The sequence below is a fragment of the Diadema antillarum genome, unplaced genomic scaffold, assembly GCF_040938485.1.
Source record: "Diadema antillarum isolate AM-2024a unplaced genomic scaffold, OU_Dant_1.0 seq00000746_RagTag, whole genome shotgun sequence".
NCBI lineage: Eukaryota > Metazoa > Echinodermata > Echinoidea > Diadematoida > Diadematidae > Diadema > Diadema antillarum.
Window position 1 is genome coordinate 330,684 of NW_027271643.1, and position 12,739 is coordinate 343,422.

The 12,739-nt window shown below is 39.3% G+C and overlaps 1 protein-coding gene across 1 annotated transcript; it reads left to right on the forward strand.

Annotated features, from left to right (window-relative positions):
• Window positions 1–2,117: 2,117 nt before the first annotated feature.
• On the forward strand, window positions 2,118–7,819 carry LOC139738488 (BTB/POZ domain-containing protein 17-like). Its single transcript, XM_071649116.1, has 2 exons — window positions 2,118–2,193; window positions 2,900–7,819. Exon 2 carries the CDS (start codon window positions 2,921–2,923, stop codon window positions 4,268–4,270), a length of 1,350 nt encoding a protein of 449 aa, XP_071505217.1. The 5' UTR covers window positions 2,118–2,193; window positions 2,900–2,920; the 3' UTR covers window positions 4,271–7,819.
• The last annotated feature ends 4,920 nt before the right edge of the window (window positions 7,820–12,739 follow it).

Genomic DNA, 12,739 nt, shown 5'->3' on the forward strand with positions numbered 1-12,739 from the left:
CAGTATGGAAGGTCTACGAAAATTATTGTACGCCTATAACAGACTGCTGTGTATAGCTAGGAGTCTCCAGAGAAGGCGTAAATATCTTTGTGTTTTAACAGCTATAATTGTTTTTGATACTCTCTATTTGTTCTTAAGCAACAAGTGTGGAAGGCTGCATCCCCCCTTCCCAATCCAGCAGCTCATCAGTCCCACAGTCCATATATTGACAGAACCTTTTAAAAGCCTATAAGGCATGGGTATATCCTGTAAACTCTCATCTCTAAAACTGAAATGAAATCGGTATATTCTGAGATCTTCCTTATCTTACCCCTATCCTCTCAAGTCTTCTCTCTCTCACACGTATATGCCTGCGCTTTGGATGTGACATGACGCATAACGAGACGACGTGATACAAGACAGATTTTAGGGGATGCCTGAAAGAGAGAGAAGAGGAAAAGGTATAGGCACCCTATTTATTTACGGGTTTGCAGCCATATTACAATCATATGAACACAATAATGTTGCCTATACAAATTATATTTTTGAGCCTACGAACGTACATAACAAAGTAGGTAATGAGCTGAGATATGATTAAGATAGGAATAAATAATGAGCGCTTTTTTTAGGGCTGAAACAAATTACTTTGTTGAGGACGAAGAGAGAATAAACGAAATATATTTGTGATAATGATTGGACAGTCATTTCTAGCGATATGATATACAAGGCGAGAGAGGTTTTTGGTGTGTGTGTGTGTCAGTGAGAATGAATAATAGAGATGTCATCATGTCTTCTGTTTTGTTGTTTTTTATGTTTTTTATGTTTTGCTTGTTTGGGTTTTTTTTATACTTTTTCATTTCGCCGACTTCGTTCAAAATACTAATAAAATAGGCGCATATTCTGTTTAGCCATGCACATAGTATCTAAACACTCGGAGCTTCCTATACGTACGGGCGGAGCCGGCTCACTGACATTCACAGTTTGTCGTCAAGACAGTACATGTATACCACACAATTTTACGCTCAAAATGTAAATGTGATGGGGGGGGGGGGGGGGGGGGGGGGGAGCGGGGAACTGGAAATATTCTCTTGGCCCACCTCCTGTAATAATTTCGCCGAAGGGAAAATATAGATAACATGTGTTTTGGTCTCTCTAGTAACGGTAAAATGGTATAGAATGCAAAACTTTCAACGCTCGATCACTCCATACGCTTGTTTTATGTTTTAATCTCGTTATCTTGATTAATGTGACGTATTTGTATGTCTTTATTATTTGCTGTGCATGTAGGCCTATAGATTATATCAATCAATCATGTCCCCTCATGTGGAAGCCTATACGCCTAAGCCACTGTCAATAAAAAATGTTATCGCTGATTTCATGAAATTTGGGTGTTTATACACTGTGTTACATAATTGTGAAGATTTCTGAGCTTTAATTGTGAATCAAATGTAAAGTACATGTAATTATAATTTATTGTATAGATATACACTTGTTTGTGAGTGTGTATGTGTGTGTGTGTGTGTGTGTTTCTTATAAATAAACCAATAAGACACTGCTGTGAGGCGATGATACCAATGCCTCTTTATTTCAATACGCGGTTGCGACCGATATCACTTTCTTTTGAAAATGTGTGAAACGTTAGTAAAACTTTCTTTACCGAGTGATAATAGTGCTTCTTCTGAAACATTCTACTTGTACCATGTTTATTTCACTATATTCATTGAGGTCAACTTTTACGCGTGGAGTGCAAGGCATATTTCTGAAAATTGTTACTACATAATATTGTACCAGCTCATTACATAAGCGTATATTAAATTTGCCATGGTGGGATTTTCCATTTTTGTCGAGAAACAATCTTCGAAGGATACTGATTATCTAACGTAAAACATGAAGCAATGTCAGCTATTCCTGTGTAGTGTATTATAACATTAATTTGATTTGCATGGTAAGCTATACGGAACGTCATAAAACAACAATTTAAATGCCTTATTCACATTTTCTCTCTGTATACACGTAAATCTTTTGTAGTCGAGTAACGTGGCCTTTGACACCATGTGGCGGTACGATTCACATTACGACGAGATCGACATCGGCTATCCTGGTCAGCTTGAGCATGAATTGCGTCTTCAGAGCTCTCTGTATGGGCGGCGGTCGACTGCTACGGATGTGAATCCGGTGGTACCGGAGGAAGACTGCACAAAGCGACAACTGGAGGTAAAGCTTGATGAATGAAACTCAGGTGTCGAGGATTACACTTCGACTCTCTTCATAACGGTCCTCTGCGCGTGTAACCTTACGGTTGATCCTTTTCATTTTTGCGAAGTAGTAAGCATCGCTCAAAGTAGCGAATATGCATACGAGCTTTTGTCCTGCTGACATAATTTATTATTCTTGAAAACAAAATCACGTGAACGCACGAACACATAATGACATGATGAAATAAAGTTAGTGCCAATTAGAATACGCAGTAGGAAACAATATGCCTCCTATGCTACATGCATTGTACATTTTGAGTATGCGTGTACACATTCTTTATCAAGTGCCTGGAAGATATAGCATGAAACAGAAGATAAAAATAGGAAAAGATGATGAGGAACGATTGTAACAAGGAAAGAGGAAATAGATACACGTACACGAGCAAATTCGAGTGATATCAACAAAAACAGTGTACAGCTACATGACGAATCACAGGACTACAGTATAACTAAGTCATGAGATATGTGACAACCCAAACGTTGTGTTCTGATACAATGAAATACAATTGTAGATTACATTGTAATAGAAAAGACAAAAACACCATTAAATGTATTGTCAGGCGTCTCATATATCGTTCATATTTTGTACTGTATATTGCAAGATCGAGAACGCTGTTTAAAATAGAAAACTAACACTGTTTTTGCCTGTTGACGTATCCCTACAGGAGTTCCGACGAGCGAAAGACATGAAAGACTATCATACACACAAGGTAACACTCCCTTTTGATCGCCTCATCAACAATGCAGAGTTCAGCGACATCACACTTCAAGTTGGAGAACGATCCTTCCATGCACATCGAATTATCCTCTGTTTGTGGAGTGACATTTTCAAGTCAAAACTTATCCCGACAACTATTCCAGGCAATAATCTACCTAGCAATGGCCATAGCTCGTCTCAAACGTCTTCAGAATCTCTCAGAATAGAGGAGGAAGACCAGGATTGCTGTGATGTGTTCGATCAGTTCTTATCTTTCATGTACACCGAAAAGTTGGCCTTATCGAAAGAGAACTTCTTCCCGCTGCTGAAGCTTGGTGTCAAGTATGATATCCATGACATAGTACAGCTCTGCGAAAAATATCTAGTAGACCTGAAAAAGGATGTATGTTCTGCTGTCACTGTCCTCCAACAAGCAACAAAATTTGGGATGCGAGAGACCATAAAGTCATGCCTCAGCATCATGCGGACCAATTTTGAGGTGGTCACCAGCAACCATCTACAGAATCTTGACGACAAGACACTGGTCGAGCTGCTTGATAACTCCGATGAGCAAGTTGTGGTGTCTGACGAGTTCAGCGTCTTCACCAAGCTGGAACCATGGCTGAAAGACTGCACCGATCGAGAAGCTTTGATGAAAGTCATCTCCTGTATCCGATTTCCCTTCATGTCAGCAATCCAGCTGACACAAATCTCACGGTCAGACATCATGAAGCGTGTCCTGGAAGACAACCCTACTTTCATGGTGGAAGCCTTCAAGAAGCACGCCCTTTACAGCGAGGCCTTCTTCAGTGAGCTAATGGGGACCATCCCACTACCCCGCCTGTATCTTGACAAACTTAGTAGCATACCCAGTGGAAATTCTACTGTAACGGGCAAGCCCGACAAAACCAGCTTCATCTCGCTCACGTATCATTCCCCGCAATACATCACCAATGAACTCACAGAAACAAAATGCCTCACAGAATCTCGAGAAGACGCACATTTCTACCAGTACAACGAATCCTCAAAGTGGAGGATCACGATTTCACGAGATCCAATGAACAACACAGAAGCAAGAGCAGAGAAGCCGATTACGCTCACTTTAGATAATCGAGTTCGATCCGAGGACAAGAGAACCGCAGAGGTGGCGATTCAGGTCCAGTTTGAGGACGGTTCTTGTCACTTTTTCACAGCGAAGAAGTCATTGGCAACAGATGGAAATACAGGTGTAGACAGAGGTGTTCGCTTTGAATTCAAGACCAGTCATCCTCCACTCGTTGGCGTTCATTCCACTTGCAAAATCAGGGCTGCTGTAATAGTGCATGGTTTTAATGAATAGGTATATCACTACATGTACGTAAATCATATAAGTGTAGGTGGTGTCTAAAGATGATAATACAATATAACATGGGATGATAAGATACTATGTAAACAGTGTCCTGTTACCCCAAATGATTTTTGGGATATTTGCTCTTTTTTTGGGTCTCAGTTGACATTCAGGCTTTTGAGCTCTGCTCCTTCCATGAGCAATTATAGTTGTTCAAGTTAACAGTTAAGATTAACAGTGGCACATTAAGATGCCTGCAAGGGTTTGTGCCCTAGTGTAATAATCCAAGTGTATGTACATGGATTATAATAAACTGTTGGAGGCTTGGCTCATGCCTTTATCTGTTACAAGCAGAGTTCTGCATTGTTCCTGTGATTATACTGTTTCTTCATGCATAATGCAACTACAGTTTACATTCTTTTGATTCATTTAACATGATTCTAGTCAGTCAAATATAAATACAAATATGTATGTATGTGATACACTGTAGGCCTACTTTGAATGCATGGAAAGGTGCTCGAGTATGACATGACTGTCAGCTTTGTCAAAATTACAGGTATTATGCCATGTTATGTGTGCAGTGTATATTGCGTTCATGTACTGTATTTGAATTCATCTACATGTACCATTGTTTTACCTGTCACACTCAACATGTAGGACAGTGTTGGATTTATTATTTTTTTCTAAACATGCTTGCTTTTTACCCCAGTAGGTCCTAAGCAGGTGGAAATAAAATCTTATCTTTTATTTATTTTTGAATACCATTGCTATAAACCTTATCAAATTGTATACTGTTCTAATACAATATGACACATTCAGGATGCCAGTGTGGCTCCTCAATTCTTGATACCTGTATAAGTCTTTGCTAAAAACGAGTTCAATACTTGTATGCGTGTTCATATATTCATGAATATTGTTCACAGTCAGCAAGTTGTAGGCATTTGATACAGCTTTTACATATGGCAACAAATTTGTGATCACAAAACCAAGTGTCATGTCCTCAGGTAAAAGAGATGACCTGCCTCACAAAGTCAAATAGACATACAAAGGACACATCAGAATCTGTCTTACATTGTATTTCCTATGATTCTATATTTCATACATACAGTATATACAACATGTATACAGTGTATAACAGAAATGAGACAATACAGTATTCTATTGACTGATAAGCACAATGAATACATGTACCTAAAATCATCAGTTAATCACCTTTGTCATAATACATATGTATACTGAAGTGTAGGTTGCCAGCATATTAATACTGGCATACATTTATAGAGTGCACACATTGTAAGTGTGGAAGTCAGTGTAAAATCTGCCATAGCGTAATATCTGCCTTTTACTGAAAGAACAAAACTTCATAGAGCCTGTTGAATTATATTAAATACCTAGTACAGTTAATAATTTTGGTGTACTTAGGCACTATGATATGCATTTTGAATGTATGTACTTTACACAGCATTTTGGGGCAGAATTACACCACTTTTACATCACAAGTACCGGTAGTGTCTGACTTTACCTCATGGCTGGAGGGTAAAAACAAAAACTATGACATGTGTGAAACAATATGCCTTATACTGTACCTATGTTGAATAAGATCACTGCATTTTTTGTGACAGTTACATGTATTACAACCATACTAGGCAAACTAGGCAAACAGTCTCGTGTTTGTAGGGGTTGTTTAGATAACATTTAATTGAGAACATAATGTGTTGCCTCGAAATGACGCTATGGACAATTTTGTGTATCATCAGTAATGGAAGTTTAGGTTTGCCATACCTCTTGTAGGGAATCAAGGTTTGAAATATCAAGATTGATTCTGTTGAGGTTGAATGGACACTGGTATCAGACTGACTTCCCCCACTAATAAAGTCAACTCCTGAAGTCCTTGGACTGATAGTTTTCTTTTGTTATACAGTGTACTGAAATTTTGTTATAACCAAACAATTTAAAGGTGCATGGTCCCCGTGTTTTAGTCAAATGTGTACGCGGGCGCACGGCGCAAGTTTCCTATAGAGACCTACGCTATCGACTCCTCTTTAGCGCTAACGCTTTGGCCCACTTCCCCGAGTCCGAAGAAGTCCGATTCACTGTAGTCCGTGGTCCGATCACAGTTCAGCTCATGATTCGGCTGAGGGGATGACAGCTTTAGCAAACTTCTTTTGTGATGTCATAATAACAAGCACATATGCACGGACCCTGGCATTACTACAGACTGCGCGATGCGCAAAGAAGACAACGAAGGCAACATTACTTAGCAACACCTACGCACTTTACTCTTGATGACAGCTGAACTTCGGTAATCTTCGCATCACTGCTAACGGTGATCGGCAGTATCATCAACAGCGCCCTCTACACTACCGGGACTATGCCCCTTTAAGTAAGTATAATAGATGGTAATTTGGGGACCTGAATCTTTACTTTGCTGTAATCAGAATTTTGTTATAACCATGTTCATTAGAACAGGAGTGCATAGTACAATGTATATCAAATTCATGCATATCGTCCAGGAAGGAGTTACTAGCAAACTACTCAATACACCATTACAAATTCACATCAAGGCATGTTCTAGGTTGCATGCACTAATTGTTGCTATGTCAGGGCAAGTCACAGGGCAAGCTGGTTTTCCAGCTTGTTGTCAGGATTAATCTTTGTGAAATAGGTATGCATAATATTTTAATGCATTTATAAGTCAACTGGTTGACTGCCCTAATTTTCTGTACCAAGCTATCCAAGAATATGAGTCAGTAATCTTATGTTATAATCTTTTACTTAAGAAAATCAATTATAACAAGGATAGTGTGCAAAATCTAGCCAGTATGGTTAGATCAACACAAGCCAGCTCATCTTATCTTACTGATTACCTGTTTAAAAACAAAAACTGCCTTGTTATATCAGCTGTATCTAAGATCTTATCAAATTCATTTGTTCTATAAGTCACAATAACAGCTGTCTTGTTCTGTCATTTATCTTATCAGTCTTGAAATCAGATGTAAATTATAAGTGCAATGCAAACTCCATGTTCAAATTTACATTTTGGCAGATTAAAACAGATGATGACACAAGGCAAATGCCAAGCAATGCCTGGCCTGCATATCGCAATATGTGAGTAAAGTGTTTTGCAATGTAAGTTCATTGACCTTTGATCTTTAGCCTTGTCAGACTTTACCAACATATAGATGATGACTGGCGGGGGAGGGAACATACCGAATGTTCCACCCGAAGGGTTTGAAATGCTATTGAGGGACTTATAGCCTCCCGAAATAGCATTTCAAACCCTGAGGGTGGAACGTTTGGTACATGTTCCTGACAACAAATGTCATCATCTGTTATATTATATGGGTTAGTCAAATCACCAGCACAATGCACTCGATCGCTCGCGCAGAGCCAAATTCACTGTGCACGGGTCCTTCAAATCACACTTTTGTACACATTACACTAATCAGTCATTCTGCTTTTTCACATAGTATGGAATAGGCAAATTTATACTATCGATTGCCTGAAAAATATGATTGTTCAATCGTTCGGTATCGTTAGTCATTTGTTGCGTGAAAATGTTTTCCCATGGGAGAACATTACAAAAATGTTCTGCCCATGGGTGAACATAACCAATGTGCCTCCATCATGTGACTGTGTTTAGCCAATCACTAACCGGTATTTGACTAACCCATTTAATATCATTCAAACTTGACTGGCATCTTAAGGTGATGTACGACCTATATGTACAATACCTATGGTGTGAGTTTTGAGGTCATAGCTCAAGGTTGTGGTTGCAAGCACACCATGATGTTGCAAGAACAGTGCTTGTCAGGGAAAGTTCATTGACCTTATGACCTTTGACCTTGTCAGACTTTACCAACCATGTTTGAATTGACAGATGCCTTTTTAAATCTTTTAAAAAATTTGGTGGTCATAGCTCAAAGCTGTGGAAAGTAAAGAGTGGAAATTGAGAGTTCACCATGATAATATGATTACATGTACAATGTTTATCACATAAAGTTCATTGACCACTTGACCTTTGATCTTGTTAGACTTCCCAGTACAGTGCATTAAACAAAGAGGTCCTAATAAAAGGTAGGTCCCATCCTCTTTGTTTTTGGATATCTCAGCCATTTCAAAACCGATTTTCATGAAATAAACTTTGAATTCCTCTTAGGATTGAATGCTCTTTAATATTTCTAAAACATGGTTTCTAATCTTGCAAAAAGTTAAAACCTGAATCCCTATCTCAACAACAAGGCAATCGCCAAATTGTGTCTCGCCCATTCGCGTACAAGGAATTAATATTTTTTATAACTCCCAGAAGTTAATTGACCTGCTTATGACCTTTGACCTTGTGGTGACCTTCAACACCCTAATGGACATTTACCATCCAAGTTTGGTCACAAACGGACATAGGGATCAAAAGTTATGAGCCACAATCAAAATGCGCCCTAAAAACATAACATTGGGCCCTAAAAGTTTGTTGACCCCTGTCTGTGACCTTTAACCCTGTGACGACCTTCACCTCCCCAAGGGACATCTTCCATCCAAGTTTGGTCACAAACGGACAAAGGGTTCAAAAGTTATGAGCCATAAACGAAATGCGCCCTAAAAACTTAACATTGGGCAATAAAAGTTCGTTGACCCCTGTCTGTAACCTTTGACCTTGTGGTTACCTTCAACTTCCCAAGAGACATCTACCATCACCCAAGTTTGATTGCCATTGTAGCAACATGTGCTGAGTTATGTGTGATAAGAGAGTCTTGCAAGTAAACTTTAACGTATGACCTCAAATGACCTTTGACCTTATCATGTGACCTCTTACGGCACCATAACATGAAGGTACCCCCAGTGCATCCATCACCCAAGTTTGATTGCCATTGTAGCAACATGTGTCGAGTTACATGTGATAAGAGAGACTTGCAAGTAAACTTTAACGTATGACCTCAAATGACCTTTGACCTTATCCTGTGACCTCCAACGGCACCATAACATGAAGGTACCCCCAGTGCATCTATGACCCAAGTTAGGTTGTAATCCAAGCAACTTATGTGAAGTTATTTGTCAAAAGAGAGTCTTGCATGTAAACTTTAACATAGAAAAGAGTCTTGCACATACTCTTTAATATATGACCTCAAATGACCTTTGACATCATCACATGACCTCTGACAACACCATAATATGAAGATACCCCTAGTGCTTCTATCACCCAAGTGTGGCTGCCATTGCTGTAACAGTTGCCAAGTTATGCATCATAAGAGAGTCTTGCAGGTAAACTTTAACATTTGTGACGGACAACGGACGACGGACGGACGCCATTTGGATCCCTTAGTCTCGCCTTCACCTCCGGTGGGCGAGACAAAAACTACTGTACATGTATATGCTGTTATTTTTGCGAATGACGAGGTCATAAACATTTTCGCGAGATATTGTTTTCGCGCACCAACGCCGATGCTTATGTTTATGCTCTATTAACAAAGCGCATTGAGACATTTTCGCGTGTTAAATTCGCGATCCAACTGTGATTCGCGAAAATAACAGCTTATACAGTATACCATCCCTTTAACTCAAAGCTTGGCCACAGCTTTGTATAAAAGACTTTGGAGAAATTATTTTGTGATGGATGATTTAGCAGCTACAACCTAATTATGACATAATGAACAAACAAAAAAAAAACCCACATAAAATACAAGTCATCTTTGCTGAATTATTTCATCACTACAAAAAAGGATACAAGATATTGTTATCAAAACACTTCCTAGGTGTATGGAATGTTTTCCTCACACTGCAATATACAATGTACAAGACATATGCACTACATGTGTATAACAGTTGTATAAAGCAGGTACAGATGAACACATCTGTCTCTAAAACTAAAGTTAAGGCCGTGTCACACCTTTCCGGGCAAGCCTTGCGTGCGACTTGCAAAGAACAATTTTGACTACCCGGAGGTCCCCGTAGATGATTTGAGCGAGTTAGCGCGTGTGTCTTACTTGCTAGACGCGTTCTACTTAAAGTATACTTGCGAGTATACTGTGTGACCTTTGTACCAGTCGCGTGGGGGCTGACAACTCAGTGAAGGAATTCCTCTGATGGAATGGCTGAAATCCCACAGAATTTCATTATCTTGGCTGCATACGGGACTGCGAAGTACCTGCGTGAGAGTTGTCTGGGAAGTGCTGCCGCTAAGTGCCTCCTACTGGCGTTCTGCGTGAACCTCAACGGGCATTCCCGCGACTCACCCGGAAAAAGTTTTGGTCATGCTAAAAACTTGGCTGCGGTTAAATCGGACTTGCTTGAGCACCTCCAGGCAACTACGCGCTAGATACTGTCAGGTGCGGACCAACTGCGGAGAGCTCCGGGGAGTAAATTTGTTTCCCCGCAAGTCAAGCCGCAAAACTTCCCCCTTACGGTATGACAAGGCATGAATGAAAATTGCAAACATTCTTGTTCGCCCGCTGAAAATCTTCTACGTGCTGGAAACTACCTCCTCGCCACAAGCCCGCGTAGCTTGCCCAGAACGGCGTGACACGGCCTTTACATTTACATAGCAATGTTGACTGATATTTTAATAAGAATTAATGCATTACACTCTCAGTCCAGAGAAAGACACACTAAATTTTCAAACTATACATGTACATGTAAATTCAGCTCAAATGCTTCCAGACCTTGCTTAACTGCATAAATGGTCTCTCTTAATGGAAAACAAATTTTGTATTCTTTGGCTTCCTACTGAAGTCACATGAATTAGTATCTTGAGAAAAGAAAGTACAAAACATGAATCACATATGCAGCCATGAGACATAATTCCAGTGACAGCTACTTTATTTTGGTACACACTGTAGAAAACGCCAACATCTTGTTTTCTAATCAATAAACTCTTTACATTGACATAGCACCCTCACAAAAACTCTGAGGCGTTAATACAGCTGTATTGTACATCACTTCCCTTTATGTGACGGTGTGCATTATTTCCACAGAGATGCAGGAAGTAAAACAATATATGTTGGCACAGAGTGGGGAGAGTTGTGTACCCAAACATTAGAATTTCAAGAGTGAGCATTTCCATTGGCAAAAAAACAAACAAATACAAAATAAAACAAAAAAACCACTAGCATTTCCAAAACATAAACCTCTGAGATGACAAGGCAAGTAAAGGGGGGGGGGGGGATGACAACTTTACTGGCAAAATCTTCTTTTACTAACAATTTTTGACTCATTATGTTTTTGAAATTACAAGTTGTGCCACGAAAGTGAGCATTAAAAATATCTCCATTCCATAAGAAAAATCTTCCTGCATTCATGTTCGTTATAATACAGTTTGCCTGTATAATCATGATAGTCATATATCAATCACTGTAATGTTCATCTGCTTGGAAATGTGTATATGGATTAAGAGCTTTTTGTGTAGGTATTTCATAAACCTGACATGCACTTGTGGCACTAGGGGCCTTGTTGGTGTGCCAACAGTACTTGACAATGCTTTGGGACCCTTGATCTAAAAACGTATGTGATGAATATACAGGTTTGCAAGAAACAGAGTAGCACCATGCACATAGTTATCTTCACAGACTACAGGCCTACCACACGTGTCTGTTTTTTCCATCAGTCTCCACTTCTCATCCTCCCAATGCCTTTCTGCCTGCCTGGCCTCAGAAATCTTCAAACAATTCATCTTCAAGTCCATCCAGCAGGTCACTAATGATTTCTGGAGAAACTATAAAAGAATAATTATGTGTATATCAGTGCTACATGAAAAATCATAAAATATAACATGAGAGAAATCTAATTATTTTTTTTCTTAATGTAAGTATAAAATGTAATTTTGATTTGGCAAAAAGAAAAAAAGAAAGAAAGAAGGTGCTGACATGAACAAGTCCCTGTTTTTGCAGCTTATTCCAAACCAATCCTAGGGATCTTTGTGCTGATTCATTGACAGGGCTTCTCATGAATCAAAGATGCCTACTGAGGTTCAATTCAAGATGGAAAGTGAGGTGATCCAAACATTACTTTTTGATGTGGCTTTTTTTGAAGTGCAGATCTGAACAAGGAGATTTGCCGCTCTACAAATATAAATATAAAAATAACACCCGAGCTTGATACCAATTGATAAAAACTTGCCTGTAGAACGAGGGAAGAATCAAGTCAAACTCTGTTGTATACTACTTGCCATTCTCATTTATTGTAAGCATTACGGACATTGCCACTACCATTCCTAAACCCCCACTTGGGGGCTGTCCCTCATGAAGATTTGACACTACAAAAAGCACATTGAGTTCAGTGATTGTTTTCAGTGCTGATGCACTATGCAGACTTTGTGTACAGACATGAGGCAAAATTGTGTTTGACCATGATGGTACCAATAAACTGAGAAAAAATCATGGAAAGCACTCATAAGAGAAGCCAGAGTAGTGTAGGCAATGGTAAGTATGACTCAGGGATAGCAAAGTTGGACATCAAGATTTGTGCAAACACGTATAAGCCGATTTGTTGTAT

Bases quoted from the DNA above. Each gene is read 5' to 3' on its own strand.
- LOC139738488 (XM_071649116.1), top strand. From the start codon at position 2,921: ATGAAAGACTATCATACACACAAGGTAACACTCCCTTTTGATCGCCTC.